Genomic DNA, 20,082 nt, shown 5'->3' on the forward strand with positions numbered 1-20,082 from the left:
GAACACCTATTTAGAACAGAGATAGAACTATAGAAAAGTACAGCACAGAAACAGGCCCTTCAGCCCATCTAGTCCATGCTGAGTCATTTAAACGGCCTACTCCCATCGACCTGTACTGGTAACATAGCTCTCCATACCCCTACCTACCATGTACCTATCCAAATTCCTCTTAAACATTGAAATTAAGTTTGCATGCACCACTTGCAGACAGCTTGTTCCACACTCTCACAGCCCTCTGAGTGAAGAAGTTTCCCCTCATGTTTCCCTTAAACCTTTCCCCTTTCACCCTTAACCCATAAGGTCTAGTTGTAGTTCCACCCAACCTCAGTGGAAAAAGCCTGCTTGCTTTTACTTCATTAACTTTGCCTCCAACTTTCACCCTGCCCTCAAATTTACCTGATCCATTTCCAACACCTCCTTCCCCTTTCTTGATCTTTCTGTCTCCATCTCTGGAGACGGCTTATCTACTGATATCTACTATAAGCCTACAGACTCTCACAGCTACCTGGACTATTTCTCTTCCCACCCTGTCTCTTGCAAAAATGCTATCCCCTTCTCACAATTCCTCCGTCTCCGCTGCATCTGCTCTCAAGATGAGGCTTTTCATTCCAGGACGAAGGAGATGTCTTCCTTTTTTAAACAAAGGGACTTCCCTTCTTCCACCATCAACTCTGCTCTCAAACACATCTCTCTCATTTCCCGCACATCTGCCCGCCACCCCACTCGGGATAGGGTTCTCCTTGTCCTCACCTACCACCCCACCAGCCTCCAGGTCCAACATATAATTCTCCGTAACTTCTGCCACCTCCAACGGGATCCCACTACCAAGTACATCTTTCCCTCGCTCCCTCTTTCTGCTTTCCGCAGGGATCGCTCCCTACGCGACTCCCTTGTCCACTCATCCCCCCCCATCCCTTCCCACCAATCTTCCTCCTGGCATTTATCCTTGTAAGTGGAACAAGTGCTACACCTGCCCTTACACTTCCTCCCTCACCACCATTCAGGGCCCCAGACAGTCCTTCCAGGTGAGGCGACACTTCACCTGTGAGTCGGCTGGTGTGGTATACTGTGCCCGGTGCTCCCGGTGTGGCCTTTTATATATTGGTGAGACCCGACGCAGACTGGGAGACCGTTTCGCTGAACACCTACGTTCGGTCCGCCAGAGAAAGCAGGATCTCCCAGTGGCCACACTTTTTAATTCCACGTCCCATTCCCATTCTGATATGTCTATCTATGGCCTCCTCTACTGTCAAAATGAATCCAAACTCAGGTTGGAGGAACAACACCTTATATACCGGCTGGGTAGCCTCCAACCTGATGGCATGAATATTGACTTCTCTAACTTCCGTTAATGCCCCTCCTCCCCTTCTTACCCCATCCCTGACATATTTAGTTGTTTGCCTGTTCTCCATCTCCCTCTAGTGCTTCCTCCCCCCTCCTTTCTTTCTCCCGAAGCCTCCCGTCCCATGATCCTTTCCCTTCTCCAGCTCTGTATCACTTACGCCAATCACCTTTCCAGCTCTTAGTTTCATCCCACCCCCTCCGATCTTCTCCTATCATTTTGCATTTCCCCCTCCTCCCACTACTTTCAAATCTCTTACTATCTTTCCTTTCAGTTAGTCCTGATGAAGGGTCTTGGCCCGAAACGTTATCAATGCTTCTCCCTATAGATGCTGCCTGGCCTGCTGTGTTTCACCAGCATTTTGTGTGTGTTGTTTGAATTTCCAGCATCTGCAGATTTCCTCGTGTTTGCTTGCTTTTACCCTTTGTATACCCCTCATAATTATGTATACCTCTATCAAATCTCCCCTAAATGATTATATTTAAAGTGAAGGTTGATACGTTCTCGATTAGTCAGGGCGTCAAAGATTATGGGGAAGAAGGCAGGGGAATGCAGCTTAGAGGGATAATAAATCAGCCATGATGGAATGGTAGTGCTGACATGATAGGCTGAAAGACTTAATTCCGAGTTTAAACTAGACAAGTTGGAGTTATTGCATTTGGGAGGTCAAACGGAAGGAGAAAGAAGAAGCAGCATTTTCAGCAGCACTGATAGACAAATAGAGGATGGAGTTGAAGTCCATCGCTCACTGAAAGTGGCAACACAAGTTGATTGGGTGGTAAAGAAGGCATGCAACATATTTGCCCTCATCAATTGGGGCACTAGGTATCACTAGGTATTAACGTTAAATGTTTCAGCTGCATAGAACTTTGGTTAGGCCACATTGGAGATACTGAGTTCCGTTCTGGTCACTGCATTAATGCGAAGCTGTGGAAAGGGTCACTCGCACATTGCCCCGACTGGAGAGTACTAGCTATCAGCAGAAGCTGGGCAAACTTGAATTGTTTCCTCTGGAACGTCGGCAATGTGATAGAACTGTGTTAACTTTATAGACAGGGAAGACGGTCAGAATCGTTTCCTCAGAGCTGTAATGTCAAAAACTAGAGTGACTTTAAGGTGAGAATGGGAAAGCTTAAAGGGGATTTGCAAAACAAGTTTTTTTACACGGTGACTGGTAGGTGCCTGGAATGTGCTGGCAGGAAAGCGGTGGAAACAGACTCAACAGTGATGTTTAAGAGGCACTTGGCCAGGCACATAAGCATGCAGGGAATAGAAGGATAGGAATCATGTGCATGCAGATGGGATTAATTTAATTTGGCATCGTGTGTAGTGCAATTGTCACGGGTTGAAGGGCCTATTCCCGTGCTGTTATTGCTTTATTTTTGTCTGATCTCTTTTCAGATTCCAATTGAGTGCTGGGGGTTTTGCAATGTGTTCTTTCTGATTCAGTCTTCTCTTCCCACAACTAAGGCAAAATTCCTGCTATGTTCCAACAGTAATCTGTTCTTCATGAAGACGGCCAAGGATTTCCGAGATGGGCATATTTGGTACTCGGTGCTGAACCGTCCACCAAGGAGCCCCTTCACAAGGGTGCAGAGAGTTTCCTGCTGCTTTTCTTTGCTGCTTTGCACAATGCTGACAAGCATTATATTCTGGGGAGTACCAAAGGATCCTGCCCAGCAAAAAATGGACCTGGGTAAATGGACCTAGTTCTTGTACATTGTATATCATATATAAATGTTCATCTTTGAATAGAAATGCTGTTAAATATTCAGCTAATCCAATTAATGGACATGACTACACAATTCAAGTCTTCATATTGCAAAACTAAATGCCTTGAATAAAAATCAAAGAAATATCTTTGGATGCTGAGTTCAAGCTGTGCATTGAACCAAAGTTTGTTTTATGATAATCTTACTGCCGGAAAATGATCTTGTTAAGCTGAAAGTATGTTGCTAATTTAGACCACAAGACATAGGAGCCGAATGAGGCCACTCAGCCCATTGAGTCTACTCCACAAAATCTGAAAATATTTAACAGTATCAACTAATTGTGCTTTTATAGAGAGAAAGAATTTTAAAGTTTTATTTCCTTTTAGTTCCCTTGGATTTTTCATGTTTGCACTAATAAATAAAATGAGTGTACAAATCTGCTTCATCGAAAAATAAATCCACTTGTAAAGTGCACAAGGAATCATTTTGCACATAAACATTTCCAACTAGACCTTAACTTTGTTTTTTTTCCTCCTTCACAGGGAAGATTGAATTTACCTGGCAGGAGGTGGTGATTGGTTTTGAGAGCTCACTGCTAATGTTTCCCATCAACCTCCTCATTGTCCAGATTTTCCGAAACATTCGACCTCGACTGAAGGAGAAAAAGCAGGGCAAACATGGTCGAATATCTCCTTCGTTACCAACTCCACCCACAAGTCTTCAGACCTACTCACTCACAACAGAAGCTGTTACAAAGGTTGACAAAGAAAAGTTTTAAAATATCTGTAATGCCTTTCCTGATTTAGATCAATGATAGAACCATCATCAGTCATTGCAGAGTTCAATTGTATAACGCTGCAATTTCCATTCATATCCTGCCTTAAATTCATGAATAAGTACATACTGAACCAGAAAGGAGCTGTTGGGAAAGGAACAGGTAGTTTGGCCAAAGAGTTAGACTTTGAGGAATTGGGACAAAGCAAAATGTGACTCCTAGAACATAGAAGAGTACATTTGCCCCACGATATTGTGCTGAATCCGCTGAAAAGCAAATCAAAATCACCCAAACAATCCCTCCTACCTACACCATGTCCATATCCCTCCATCCGTACATCTATGTGCCTATCCAAACATCTCTTAAAAGCCTCTAAAGAATTTACCTCTACCACCAAACCAGGCAGTGCATTCCAAGCATCCACGACTCTCTGAGTAAAAAAACTTACCCCTCACGTCCCCCTTAAACCTAACCTTTCTGGCACTAGATATTTCAGACCTGGGAAACAGATACTCTCTGTCCACTCTACCTACACCACTCATAACCGTGTAAACCTCTATCCGATCTCCCCTCAGCCTCCGGCGCTCCAGAGAAAACAACCATTTGGGAATAGAGTCACAACAGATATTGTTAAATGCAGTCTTAAAAACTAAATTGTTATTCAAGTGTTCAGATAGTTCTTAATTATATTTTAATTGAGTAAAGCTGATTGAATTCCAGCATTTAAAAGAATGTGGATTAATAGTTCATAATATGGATATGGACATCAATCTAAAATCTCATTGGCAACATAAAATAAACTTTCTAAGCTATTATCAGAAGAAAGTAAAGGGAAAATATGTTTATAGAATAAGGGAATTAATGGAATTAAGTATTTTTAGAGCAGTTATCAGTGTCATACGTCCAGTCTTTTTAAACAAATCTATTTTACGCAGGACATCCAGAGGATTGCTAACTCACTGACTAAAACACAGAAGAATCCACAACCAACACTGGACAAGGATCTGAAAAAAACAACTGACATCAATAAACTCCTGGCGTTAGTTGAAAACATAATCCGAGAGCAAAACAGAGTTGACTGTGAATTTTATCATGAGAGTTGTATGAAATCAGATACCCTTATCCTCAGCCTGGGATCATTTGATTTGAAAGGTGAGTTTTAAAAAACTTGCCTAAAATATATTTAGCGTACGAGTAAGAGAACTAAAATGATTTAATTTTACCCAGTCACAACAAAGATACAGATGAAGGAAAATGTCAGCGCACCTTAGCTCATTCATCTATAGAAAAACCTCCATTCCCTACAGTCATCTTGTACCTTGTTAAATGTATCTTGTTTGCAATTTTTGTCAAAGTTATAGGAATCAAGCAGACCACTTAGCTTTGGCTCCTGTTGCACAACGAAATTGGGATTACTTTATTATTGTCGAGTGTACCTAGCCATAGTGAAAAGTGTCTTGTCTTTGTTTCAGCCAGGCACATCATTTCATATATAAGTACACTGAGGTGGTTCGGAAGGAGAACAGAATGCAGAACATCGTGTTACAAAGAAAGGACAGTGCAGGTAGTTAAATAAAGTGCAATCAAAGGATTGGTTCCTAACAATGCCAAGATCACTCAAAGTGCTATTCACCTTTTGAAAAGGTTCTTTCTGAAGAAGTTATTTCTGGGTTATCTATTTACCAATTCAACTCTACTCCATGTTCTAAAATCCTGTCATAGCCTCAGGCAATGCTCTGGATTAATTTCATCCAGACTGATTGACACTGATACATTTTATATAGTCTCCTTTCAGTCATTTCTTTCGATGTCAAATACTTCTAGTTTCCTCCAATCTTCTTGGGGTTGTTAATTCTTTCATATTAGAGATTGGCCTTATTGTTCATAAAAAAAAAGGCCTACATTTTTTCAAAGTACTGTTTTTCTGTACTTTAAAAGCAGTTTTGTAGAGAAGTTTTCTCAGGGACCATATTTGACCAGAATGACTGGATAATGCTTCCTCACATTGTTCAATGAGGGTTTTTTTTTTTACTTAGATAGCCAGATGCCTCAAATAATTAGTGTGTTTTCCAACAAGACAGGACTTCCTTTAATTATCTTTAATTATGAACTGAATCAGGCTATTGTTGAAACTTGGGTCAGCATCCAGACTCAGCCAAATGAGTTGCTTTTGACTCTGTATGACACCATTTTGAATTTCTTTTTGTTTCTGGACAATGTTTTAACAGGAGCATCTGATTGTGGGAGAGGATGGCAAAGGCTGGTGTGCTCTGGTGATACTTCATGGAAGGTTCAGATATTCCTCTCTGCCCTCCCCATTCATAGTATTCATTCTATTATTGCTGCTGTAGTTAATATAAGAATACGTTACTCAAACAAACGTCAACATTCGTCAACATTTGCCTTGTGGTTAAATTGCTGTACCAAAGAGCTGGACTAATGATCATGAACTCATTAGACTCCAACTCCTCCCCCTTCCCTTCCAATCCTGATGAAGGGTCTCGGCCCGAAACATCAGCTGTTGACTCTTTTCCATAGATGCTGCCTGACCTTCCACAATTCCTTCTCAATTCTGTTTGTGTTGCTCCGGATTTTCAGCATCTGCAGATTTTCTCATGTCCAGGATTCAATCTCCTGGTATCGTCCAGGAAACTTGAATATAATTAGTTAAATAATCTTGATTAGAGAGCACATCAGCAAATGCTGATCTCAAAACTTCTGAATTGTTGCTTAAAAGCCATTTGATTCTCTTATGGGAAGGAAAGCTGCTGGCTTTGCCTCATCTCACGTCTATATGACTCGGGGGCTCTTTGCGATGAGGGGGATTCTTACCCACTCTCTAAGAAGACTGAGCAGTATGTGCAATTTCACCACATAAACTAGAGCAGTCAAGAAGGCAGATCACCACCACCTCCCACTCAATGACAACCTGAACAAACATGTTCTCCTGAGGCAGTCAGCAGTTCTCCCTATATGGTTGATACCCAGTACTTTACAGTTACTCCACCAAACAAGATGTACCTTGTGTTCAGATTCCCAATGTCTGTAAACAATATAGTTTGGCTAGCGGTAACCTTTTCTAAACTGTAATCCACGGTGAAATAAATTGTGTTCATATACTGTAGTTACTAATATCCACACATGTACAAATGGTGGAGGTATACAGCTGGTCAGACAGCATCTATTGAGGGAAGTGAATAGCTGACATTTCCAGCTGACACAATTCATCAGGGTTGGAAGGAAAGGAGCCAGAAGCAGACCGAAACTTTGACTTTTTATTTCCCTCCATAGATTCTGCCTGACCTGCACTGCTCCTATAGCATTTTCTATGTTTTACTCAAGATTTACGATGTGTGCAGAATCCTTCATGTCTCTGTACTTATTTTATTTAGAGATAGAGCACAGGACAGGCCCTTCTGGCCCAATGAGCCATGCTGCCCAACAACCCATCTGTTTAACCCTGGCCGAATCACAGGACAATTTACAATGACTAATCAATCTACTGACTGGTATATTTTTAGACTGTGGGAGGAAACCCATGGGGTCACAGGAAGGACATACAAATTCTTACAGATGGCGCTGGAATTGAACTCTGAACTCTGACATCCCCAGCTGTAATAGCTTTTCATTAACTGCTATGCTGCCGTGGTGTACAGTTACTAGACTTTCTTTTACTTTCAGAACACGTCACAGGCTCTGACCCTGAGAAGGGTGCGATTGACAAGCAGAGGCGAAGTGATTATAATCGCCATCTGTACCTCCAGCTCCAGCGCATTGAAAACGAGCTGGGATTCCTTGGATCAAGCAAGTTTGAGAATCCTCTGAGCTTCAGACAAGCTGTCCAGCAGGTGCAAAACATGAAGGATCTTCTTGAGACTGCGAACGGCAGTTCTGATTCTGTTTCAGAAAGGTAATTGTTAGAGTGATTTTTGGGGTTAGGACACAAACATTTAACAATTGACTTTGGCTACCAGGCTTCACATCTGAAAGTGTATTGTGCACTTAATTTGGAGTGCAGCTCTGAACAATGGGTTCCTAAAAGCTGTGAATCCCGTCCAGACAATGCTGATTCAAGTTCATTTGTCTGTGGTGTGGATGTGAATCAGGACACGTGAAGGTTGTATGCAGTTTCAAAGAAAGCACTGCCCATACATTGTAAATATGGAGTTGTCCTTTGATATCTGGCACATAAAATATCGATCCCCACGTTAGACCAGCAGACCTTTCTACCAAAAACGTTCTCCATATGATGCCTTGTTTTGTCAAATAAAGTAGCTGCTTTGTAATTTTCTCCAGTGCCTTCATTCATGCAACAACAGTAATAACCCCCTGGAATAAGCCAGTATATCAATCCTAATATAATATTCCTATGTATTGATAGTCTTGTTAAGTCAGCCCATGTGTTAGGATTATTACTTGTTTTAAATTTTCAAATGTTCAGGTTGCAGCTGTACCTACAATCCAGTCAGCTGTAAATACAATACCCAATGCATTATATAGCTGTTAACTGCATGAAACTATAGCTCTGTGTTGTGAGCAACAATACACATACCACTCTAAGCAGGGAAACTTTGAAGAGTGCATTGACTCAAGCTCTTCACATGTACCTCTGGCAGCTAGATCTAGAGAAGCAGTGGTCAAAGTGACTGTCTGGGATACCTTAAGAAGGGAAAGGGGCAAATCCAAAATAATATCCTTCATAAGTTAAATAGAAAGTGTTAGAAATACCCAGCAGGTCAGGCCACATCTATAGGAAGACAAACAGGCCAAAGTGTAGTTAAGTTAGCTGTTGGCATCAGTAGGCGTGTAATAGATGTTAGAGGATAGCTTATTAATAAAATACTTATAACATTGTCTGACACTCTAGGGCAGGGGTTCCCAATCTGGGCTCACGGACTGCTCGGTTAATGGTAAGAGTCCATGGCTTAAAAATGGTTAGGAACCCCTGCTCTAGAGAATATCCAAATGGCTGAATCAAATTGTAACCTCTGATTATTTTCTTTCACAGATTCTCTCCTATTCCTAGTCTTTCAGGAGACAGCAAAAAGTGTCACAGTTCCAAAGGTTTACCCTGGTGGTTTGTCTTTGTTGGGTGGGGCTTGGTTGCAGCCACCAGTGGGGTATCTGCATTTTTTACTATGCTCTATGGATTACACTATGGCAAAGACAGTTCTATCAAATGGCTCATCTCCATGGCTATCTCCTTCTTTGAAAGTGTTCTAATTACACAGCCTTTAAAGGTAATGGAAACTTTTATTCTAGAATCGTGTTGCATCATAAGTTTTAAAAGCAGTCTTTACGGGGTAGACAAAATATTCTGTTGCTTGAAACCAGTTTTAGATCACTGAAGTATTCTAAGGATGTGTGGTGGAGAGTAGATTGACTGGTTGCATCATGGCCTGGTATGGAAACAGCAATGCTCTTGAACAGAAAATCCTACAAAAAGTAGTGGATATGGCCCATTCCATTATGGGTAAAGCCCTTTCCACTGTTAAGCACATCTACACAGAGTGCTGAATCACAAGAATTCCCACCGCCCAGGCCATACTCTCTTCTTGCTGTTGCCATCAGGAAGAAAGTACAAAGGCCTCAGGACCCACACCACCAGGTTCAGGAACAGTTATTATCCCTCAACCATCAGGCTCTTGAACCAATTATAACTTCACTTACCCTCCATCACTGAACTTTTCTTACAACCTATGAAAAGTTCCTAAGGCAGCACCTTCCAGACCCATGACCACTACCAACTAGAAGGACGAGAACAGCAGATACCTGGGAACACCACCACTTGGAATTCCCCCTCCAAGTCACTCACCATCCTGACTTGGAAACATATTGCCATTCTTTCATTGTCGCTGGGTCAAAATCATGGAATTCCCTCCCTAACAGAGCTGTGGGTGTACCTACACCTCAGGAACTGCAGTGGTTCAAGAAGGCAGCTCATCACCACCTTCCCAAGGGCAACTAGGGATGGGCAATAAATACTGGCACCCACATCCAGTAAATGATTGAATTTAAAAAATCACTTTCAAGGAATCCTCATTTCATGTTCTCAATATTTATTGCTGATTTTTTTTTGTATTTGCAGTTTGTCGTTTGCACATTGGTTGTTTGTCTGTCCTGTTGGGTGTGGTCTTTCGCTGATTTTATTGTGTTTCTTGGATTTACCGAGTATGCCTGAAAGATATATGGTTGCAGATGGTACTTAAATAATAAATTTACTTTGAACTATATGAATATTTTCCCAAGTAACTAGCTTAAGTTTCCATAATTAAAGTACTAGCCATTGTTATGACTGTGACTGAGTCAGTAGAGCTGATAAATACAAATTGTATTTATTCAACACAAGAAGGTCTTCTGCAGAATCTCTTTCTCCTGTCCTGACACTCAACAATACAGTGATTTCCTTTAAAGACAAAAATACTAGATAACTACAGTTTCAATAATTACCTGTAACTTTAACATTTTGAGCTTAGAAAGATAACTTTTGCAGTACTACATACTTTACAATGAGAGCATCCCAAATGCCAGAAACTGTTTGGATATTCAGATATCAGTGGCTGGTCCAAGGGGTTCTGAGCACAAATAAGTCAAGACCCAAAATAGACGTCTCCTGATATAGTGTTGAGGGACAGCTCCCTGATTATTTAAAAGCAGAATATACATTGACAAAATTGACATGTCCTGAACTGGGTCTAAATAGCAGTGATATGTCCTTAGCAATGTGATAATAGAAGAGATAGCCACCTAATGCTTCCCTGACCTTATGCAATTTTCAGTGAGGACCATGAGCATTGATTTATTACCTTCTCTTGTAGTTAGAAAAGTACAGAATCAAAATGTGCAACATCCTGTGATTGGTGTTGATGGCCTCAAGGTATCAGTGGAAGTTACATTGTGAATAGAACACCGGTTTTCATTTAAAAGAACTAGCTGCTCTCCCGTTTCCATAGCTCCTGAAAATGCCACAACCAACCAATTATTGGACATTCTGTTTCCAGTTCTTTCATGAGAAGAGATTACCAGGTGAACAGAAGATTCAGGAATGTGCTCATAACATCCTTGGAAAATGAACAACATCCACACTGACTCCTGAGAATCTCTAGTCCATGACCATTCAGAGGAGAGAAGGAATATCCTGGATGGTCCTGAAAACTTTGAGTCAATACATCAGAAGCAGTTGGAAGCCAAGAATAAACAGTGGGAAGATTGCAGTAGCTTACAAACCATCCCCCATCTGTGGGCAGGATCCAGATCTCAGTATTCTTCTGCACCTGTGTTGTACATTTAGCACATGAGGTTGGGTGGGACTACACCAGAGGTCATGGTTTAAGGGTGAAAGGTGAAAAGTTTAAGGGGAGCATGAGGAGAAACTTCTTCAGTCAGAGGGTCATGAGAGTGTGGAACGAGCTGCTAGCGCAAGTGGTGTATGCAAGTTCAATTTCAATGCTTAAGAGAAGTTTGGACAGGTATATGGATGGAGGGGTATGGAGAGTTACGGTCCAGGTTCAGGTCAATGGGAGTAGGCAGTTTAAATGGTTTCACCATGGACTAGATGGGCTGAAGGAGCTGTTTCTGTGCTGTACTTCTCTATGATTCTATGCAACCAAGGGCGAGTTCCTCAAGGAATCTGCCTACCTAAATTGGTCACAAAGGATGCAACAAAGTATACGGATTCTACTCACAATCTTCATTCTTTCACAGACTCTGCCTAGCTACTAAATTATGGTAAAACCATAACCAAATGTCCCCAAGATTTTTGTTAAGTTAGTGTTCTGTTTGTTAAACACAGCATCTTAAATAGTGTTAACTGGGAATGGGATGGTTTAGCTCTTTAAGTTGAATGATTAAGGTAAGATTCCTCTTGTGTGAATTTGAATCAAAGTTATTCTCAATCTGATGTGAATTTACATAGTGCCATATGAAATAAGTAGAAATTATTATAAATACATAAAATCAGAATGATAGCAGAGGGGAAAGAATACTAAATCACCATTGAAATACTACCAATGTGCAGTTTTATATAAATAAAAAGAAATCCAATAAAGCCTCGACGAAATTAGTAAAACCTCAAAGTTCTCCATGCCAAATTCAGAGGTGTAAAATAGTGCTGAGGGTCACCACAGCACAGGATAACGTGAAAATGCTGGAAACACTCAACAGATCAGGCAGTATCTGTGGAACGGGACTAATCTGATATTTAGTCAGAATAGTGTCTTTGACATGAAGCATTACCTTTGTTTGTCTTCCCACAGTTGCTGCCAGATCCGCTCAGTTTTTGTTTCCATTTCAGATTGCCAGCATCTAGAGTTTGCACAGAAATTTGTATCCGGAGCTGCTTCCTCAATTCAGAGGTTCACAAAATATTGTTGTTGGGTTTCCCCATGTCTCTTTCAGTATGGCAATTTCTTATCAACGTGTTGCAGTTGATACAATGTAACACAGCAGTTGAAATCTCTACAGACAAATTCTAAAGGTTCAAATGTGGGAACAATAGCCTTCCAGCTACAGAGGATTGTTGGTACTGAAGAAATGGAGTTTGCAGTGATGGGGGGCAGGGGAGGAATGGGAGTATGGACTGGAAGGGTCAGAGAAATCTGGACTGGCCATTGAAGAGTAACACCCACAGGAGACTATGGAGTTCCTTCAGGGCCTTAATCAGGGGCTCCTGGCCAGAAGTTGCCAGCACTTAAGAGAAGTCTATAATGTAAACAAATTCCTGTCTGTTCAGCCTGATCCTGTTGGCTGCAGAGAAAGTAGCTGAAGTCTTCTCTCCTTGAATATGAGCTGGGTGAACTCCCTAATGCAGCAGGAAACTGCACAATGTGAAATATGGCCGAGATCAGCAGGTGCAATCTGGAATGATGTTGGGACTGGGAAGCTGACAGTAACCGTGAACCAAACCTCCATGGACAGGCATATCTAGGTGAAATTCAAGGTCACAAAAGCCACAAATTACAATGAGGACAAAGAAGGTGGTTTTAATGATGGTTCTTTAAATAGAATGGTTTTATAGCTGATAGTTCTGTGAATAAATTGGAACTGTTGTCTTCAAAAGCAGTGACATTGAAGATCTTATGGCAGATGGATTGTGCACATTTCACAAGAGATTTACACTGAATAGTGCCAGAGAAAATGAAAAGATGAAGAAACAACTTTGTTGACAGGGCAAAAATAAAATCTCAAAATAGTTGCCCCTTGCGTTAATCCAATTTTCAATTCCACTGCAACTTTTTTTGATCCTTATGCTTTGCTTAATATCTTTTGAAAACTTGTGACTGACTTAACACCAATGAATAATTGTTGATTAATTTGCAATAATCAATGCCAAAGGTTCAATTTCTAATCAACAACAATTTGGTTCAATATTATTTTGAGTAGAGTTTTTTCTATACATTTTGCTGTCTGCCTGTTTAGGTGCTGGGCTTTGCAGCTTTCTTCGCTCTTGTCTTGAAGAAAGTCGAACCAGAAGACGATGGTGAAAGCTCAATTGACAGCCCCTTTTCTACTTCAGGTGACCTCTCCAGTCTGACTCTGCTGATCAGATTCTCGTTCTTTCTCATTCATGTTCCTGATTACTGATACTGAAAAAGCAATGTTGCCCGGCCACACTTCCATCAAGAAGATCAAATTATCAAAGTGGGCCTAAAGGGGAGCCAGTTCTTAATTTTATATCAGTCTGGGGGTCAATCACAATCATTTTCTTTTATCCTCTCTCTTTTCCCTTGCTCCGTCCAAACCCAGCCAATTGAAGTAGTCCATGCTTAACCTTTTGAACCAACTTGTTCAAGGAATTGAGACAAATGATGCGGTTACAATGAATGCCATACGTTTCAAGACTCATTCTTGACATACCTGTGATAAATGGAGATTTATCACTTTCACAGCATTATAGTCCTACTGAAGGCTAAAAGGCCGGCATGGCCCTTCATATTGAATAAGCAAATGAAATAAATAATGTAATTTAGCTAAATGTAACACTTAGATGAAGCTATTTGATCAGGAGGGGAGGGACATTCCTCTGGCTAGTGCAAAACAACAGTGCAGTGGATCCTTACAGTTGAGAGCAGACAGACCAGGAGGAAGAAAATGATTGTCTTTGAATTTACATTTCCAGGTAGTGACATTTTGATATTGTTTTCAGTGGGGGACCCCAGTGTTCTGCTAGCAGCTCGCAGGGACAGCAGCAGCAATATCTATCAGCCACCGCCTCAAAAGGAAGTGGAGCACATGAAGAAGAACTCCATAAAAGAGCAGAAGGTGTTTGCTTTGATCAGGGAAATACTAGGTAAGCAAATACTTCTGAGATGCTATTTGTTTTTATAGTCTCCACTTGTTCAGGATTGCTAAGGGTAAGAGAACAGGAGAGAAAAAAAGATGCAGATTAATTGGTCTCCAAAAGGTACAACTTCTAAGACAGCGTAGGACACTCATAACCACACTATATCAGCTCTCTTTGAAGAGTGGAAGGCACAGGAAAGAGAACTGTGTGTAATCAATTAAAATATAAATAAAGTTCAGAAGAAAGTGTCACTTTCATTGCATTCTTTAGATGGCAACACACAAAATGCTGTAAATCACTCAGCAGGTCAGGCAGCATATATAGAAATGAATAGACAGTCAATATCTCGGGCTGCCACTCTTCAACAGCACAGTAATTCTCAATTTAGAGCATTGGGACTTTTGAAAGTTAACACCATTTCTACATGTGGAAGAAAAAGTTCCAGTCAGAGGTTGTCCACAAAGAGATTTTGTTTGGTCTTTACTGATGCAATCAACATCGAACAGTAAAGTTAGTAAAACTTTGAGTACAACAGTTTTGCTATAACATACACTGAAAGTGTCAAGCCCAGTCGATGAAATGTAAATGAGCTCTAAATTATGTACCATGTCAAAATGATTTTTATACCAAGTTGATATTTCAATTTTTGCATCAATCCCATGCATATGCCCAAATTATTTTATTATCTATAATATGTTTATAAAATTAATTAAAATAGTCTGCTTTTTATCTTTGTGATTTGCTGTCTATTGAATTAAATCTGATATACCCATCCTTTTGTCTCTTGTCTGTTGCCGGCACTTCTACATGAAATTCAAAGCAAAAAGCCAACATGAGCAATAGCGCTCTGGAGTCCAGAAAGACTTTGTTTGCATATACTTATGATGTCAGTTACAACACTGTGCCTTTACAACTGCCAGGAACATCTGAGTCTTGGTACCATTAAAATAAATGGTTTTATTAATTGTGTGAACATTTTCTTAAGTGAAGACTTGTGTCACAATGAATCTTAGGTTGAATCTAATGTTTTACCTAATGATGCCAAACTATTTTTTGCCATGGACTAATACCATTAAGCAAGGGGTCCATGATCGCCCAGTTGGGAACAGCTGGATCAAAGGGATGCAAATACTTTAGTGATGATCACTTAATTAGTCTATTGCATAATGCCACAGAAATATTTAAAAAATTTGAATAGATCAGGCACACCGGTCTATCTTCATAGCTAAAGTAATCTTGTTCCTCTTGTCTTCATATTAAACTAGGATAAAGCTGCAGAATTCTGCTAAATACCTGAAATAAGTATACCCTATATTTCTATAATCTCCCAGTGATTAATATTTGCTAGGAGACCTTAAATGAGTTTGTTGCTTCTCTAATACATTTAAGCACCTCTGATGAGACTTTGATAGTTGTCAAAAAGGCACTGCTGAATTTAACATTTATGCAAATATTCATGCTATCAGGTAAAGACCTCCACAAGACTAAACTGATCAGTGCCGTATCTGAAAAGCAATGCTACAGTGTTAAATCTCTTAACATTGTTTGTGTACTCACTTAGCCAAGGGATTGAATATAATGAGTTGTTATACCGTCACAAACTTCCCCTGCTTACCTTTAGTCAAAGGTATGGCAGAAATACTTGCCCAATTTTACAAAGTGCCATATGATGTGCTCCAGATTTTTAAATAGATTTTCTTCTATCAAATTTCCAATTACTTCTGACTTATTTCTTATGGTTCCAGAGGAAACATGTCATAAATCTATTAACTAGATTCTAATGTCTATAATCATAAAATTGGGCAGTATGAAGCAATTCTAGATATTTTCACATTGTATTAACTTTTTATAATTAGATTATTTGTTACATTTAATGTAAAATAGCTGCAGTATTTTATTTGCAAGAATAGTTTAATGGCACGTTTTTGTTTGCTTAACATTGAATTTTGCATGTTGTAGCCTACCTGGGATTTTTGTGGATGCTGCTGTTGGTTGCTTATGGACAGCGCGATCCAAATTCCTATTACCTGAATAAAGCAATTCAAAACAGCTTCACCAGTGGATTTGATGAGACCTTGAGTTACAATGATTTCTTCAAATGGGCGAACACTACACTTATCTCCAATTTATTTGGCTTCTACCCAGGTGAGTCAGATGGGAACATCTCCAAAAATATCAAGGATTTCTATAAAACAGAACATGCTGAAAAAACAGCAAGTCAGTCAGCATCTGTGGAGAGAAAAAACTGGTTAACGTTTCAGGTCAATAATCTTTCACTACAATTGACCCTAACTATTGGGCCCAGCCAGGAAGGAAGCAGGTGTCCCTTTCTTCTGTGCACTTTTAAAATTAGTAATAGAGATGGGTGAAAAAAGTTTACGCTTCTAGTCATACTGAACTGATACATCTGCATATTCGCCAAGTGTTCGGTGAGCTTTTATTCCATTGGTGTGCATGTACTTTATTTGATACAGAGAAAGGCTGTAGACCAGGAGTAGAAAGGTTTTCCACTGCCGACATAGAAATCCTAAAATGTAGAGCATGGAAAGTAGGAGTTGTGTGGGGAATGGAGAGGGTGTAATGATCACAGACTTAGGGATAGAACAGTTCCATGGATAAGGAACTTCAGTGGTGGTCAATGACTGTGAGGATCAAGATCATGTCAGGAAGGTGGGTGAGTGAGTGTGTGTGTGCAGGATACAGGTTATTTTTAGGGACCTGGGGCTTTTCTTCAGCCACAAGCTTGCTGGAAGGGCATTTACATCTTCTGTGCAACTGTGCTTTGCCTTCTTTCAGCTGCCAGGTTTCCTGCACATGGAAAACACAGCCTGTTAAACCTAGGTCATCTATCTTATCGTGACCCTTACACTTTCTCCACCTGCACTTACTCCGTAACTGCAGTACTATAGTCTGCCTTCAATTTTCTTTACTACCTCTAAGTAATTATGTTTGATATAATCTATCCGGATGTTGTGCAAATCAGCAGATTTTCACTGTATCTTGGAACATGTGACAATAATAAACCAATACCAACAGAAATATGAAACATTGAAAAGAGATAAGGTGAAGTAGGCAAACTCACTGAAATACTTCACTGACCAGGCCACCTATCAGGAGGGTGTAGTTTGCCGCCTTTTCCTCTTCTATTCTTTTACCTCACAACTTTTTTATTTTTATTTTGGACTGTGTATTTAGTTTAACTATATATTGTATGTCTATAAAATATACTTACTGCAATTCACAGCTTTTTCCCCTCTATTATTATGTATTTCATGTACTTCTGCTGCAAAGACAACAAATTTCACGACATATGCCAGTGATATTAAACCTGACTTTGATCCTCATTTAAAATAGGAATGGGGTTGTGGGGGGGGGGGGGGGTCTTGAGATATGTTTTAAGATCTATCAAGTCCACTTAAACACAAATCCACTATATTTTGGTGGGGTTTAAAAATTTCCATTGTAATATTATTTTTTTACATCTGATTTCTACCTCCATATTCCCCAGCTCTTAATTCTTAACTGAAACAGAGGCGGGAAGGAATTCTGGAGCAAAAGGAGCAATATTTTAAATGGATATATGGTTCTCAGTAGGACTGGGACTGATGAGATGGGAGGGGTTGTCAGAAGACAGAATAAGGGAAAGGGGAATAAGATAGTGAGAGCATTGGATGGTATCAGGAAGAGAAGTGGTACTGTGTTAAAATTGTAATGCTACAAAGGGAGGAGGTACTTGAGGGAGCAAAGAATGAATACATTAAGTTGGAAGTGAGAAGCAGAAAGTGTATGATCATGCTACTGGTTGTACAGTGAGAGAGATGGAGGAGCAAGAAAATCACAGAAATGTGCAAGAACTATAATGTGATGATATTAGATGACTTAATTACCTAAACTTAATAATAGTTAACATTAAAGTAAAATGAGAAAAGGAAGGTATTTTTGATTGCATTTTCCTCACTCGTTAGTAGAAAGGAGGGAAGGCTGGATCTGCTGCAGGGGAGAACAGAGATTGGGGAAGGGAATGTCCATCATGTTGAAACTAATAGTAGAGATGTACAAACAATAATCAGAAGTGAACTTCTAGGTGGAAAGAAGTAAATTTCAATATGATTCAAAATCTGACTGAGAGTGGGCCAATGCCAGTTAAAATGGAAGCAAAATTTGACAGGAAAAATACGAACCAGGACATTGGTTGATTTATTGGTTGATCTGACAGAAATTTCAGCTCTATATTCCTATGGGCTTTGGTTACCTTTTGTACTTTTGCTTATCAAGAACCTAACCATCTCTGCCTTAAAATATTTGAAGAATCTGTTTCCATGTTTTCTTTGAGAAAGAAAGATCCAGGAACTCACAACCCTCTGAGCAACATGAAATTGCCTTTTGGATAAATTAATTGGATAACCTCTTACTTTTAAACAGTGACTTCTGGCTCTAGTTTCTTCAGCATGATGAATTCCACCTTCTCCACATACACCCTGTCAAAATCTGTCAGGGTCTTGTCTGTTTCAATTAAACCCTCATTCACTCTCCTAGACTCCAGTGGTACGTCTAGCCGATCCAACATTTCCTACCTACTCAAATATTAGTAAACCAATGAACTGCTTCCAATTTATTTACATCCATTCTTCAACAAGGAAACCAATGCTGTCCCAATAATGACTCAATAATGCCCTATACGAATGAGGCATAACCTGCAAGAAACGATAATATTATGCTAACTTTCCTCATTAGTTGGTATGTTTGCCTTTAATGAATCATATAGGAGGACAACTGTATCTCAAAGCTCTGCAATCTCTCTCCACTTTTATACCTGCAGAAAGGGTATAAAAACATCTGCTTCAAATTTCAGGGTTCGTCACTGACGGCAATTCTAAGCTGGTTGGATCAGCCCGCATTCGACAACTCAGAATAAAGAGCAACAGTTGTCACATTCCAGCAAAGCTGAGGGGGTCTATCAGGGAATGTCATGCCCAGTACTCCTTGGATAATGAGGATATGTCTGCCTATGGTCGTCACTGGAACAGGACTGTAGCTCAGAATTCCTCCGACCTGGACTACGTCTGGCAGTACCAAAGCCAAAGTGAGCTGCGCAGTTATCCCATATGGGGAAAGCTTGCCATGTACAGTGGGGGCGGCTACATTGCAGAGTTGGGTGCAGATGCGCAGGATGCTTACAGGTAACCGAATACTTTGAATATCTAAGGTACTATCTATTTTACAAAGCCAATGTGTTTATATCTCTGGAGAAGCAATGCAATAACCTTAATGTTTCACTGTGTTTGAAAGATTCTATTGACTGTCTCCTGAAGCAGAAGACTTTAAAGGTATTGAGTTCTTTTGAAGACTCAGTGGATTATAAGAAGAATCAGGAGAAGCCTGATAAGAGTCGACAAAAGTTGTTTTGGAAATACTCACCACATGCTTCACCTATATTCGTGAATGATTAGATATGCTAAATGTTATTCTCAATGCAACAGTTACTGCTGCCTCCAAGCACTCCAAGGCTTTCAAGCTGCCGTTCCCCTTAGGGTGGGAGTACGCGGGTCAAGTTAGTGGGCGAAGGGTACAGTTGTAACACAATTTACATGTTTATAATCAGAGTAAAGATGAACAACGAGGTTGGAAAGAGTGCAGACGATATGGCCCAGAATATGTAAGCTTTCGTGAGAAGTGCCAAAAACAAGGTGATTAGGAACACCCCCATCCCAAGTCATGTTGTATCATATCCCGTTACCCACTCTTCCACATGGCCACTAGTTAGCAAAGAACAATATCAGAATGCTCCAATAATTTGTTTTTTTAATTGCTGTCGGCACTCGGGAAGCGCTCCACTCTTTTTCTTTTATTCCATTTGAACAGGTGTATGTGCATGTTTCTTCCACTTAGACCTTATCTATATATTCCCATAATTTACATTAAGCTCCTCTAAGGTATACAAAGAACATACTTAACAAAGGAACAACTTTAT

At 40.2% G+C, this 20,082-nt stretch overlaps 1 protein-coding gene across 2 annotated transcripts in view; it reads left to right on the plus strand.

Annotated features, from left to right (window-relative positions):
• Positions 1-20,082, plus strand: part of LOC140740789 (polycystin-1-like protein 2) — a 109,659-nt gene that overhangs the window by 67,625 nt on the left and 21,952 nt on the right. For both annotated transcript variants that reach the window (XM_073070303.1, XM_073070304.1), the window contains exons 28-36: positions 2,839-3,038; positions 3,597-3,811; positions 4,765-4,981; positions 7,511-7,739; positions 8,838-9,069; positions 13,247-13,343; positions 13,974-14,117; positions 16,071-16,256; positions 18,964-19,291. In XM_073070303.1, the coding sequence (XP_072926404.1) occupies positions 2,839-3,038; positions 3,597-3,811; positions 4,765-4,981; positions 7,511-7,739; positions 8,838-9,069; positions 13,247-13,343; positions 13,974-14,117; positions 16,071-16,256; positions 18,964-19,291 (1,848 nt within the window). The remainder of the gene's footprint in view (positions 1-2,838; positions 3,039-3,596; positions 3,812-4,764; positions 4,982-7,510; positions 7,740-8,837; positions 9,070-13,246; positions 13,344-13,973; positions 14,118-16,070; positions 16,257-18,963; positions 19,292-20,082) is intronic.

This window comes from Hemitrygon akajei, chromosome 17, assembly GCF_048418815.1.
Source record: "Hemitrygon akajei chromosome 17, sHemAka1.3, whole genome shotgun sequence".
Lineage (NCBI taxonomy): Eukaryota > Metazoa > Chordata > Chondrichthyes > Myliobatiformes > Dasyatidae > Hemitrygon > Hemitrygon akajei.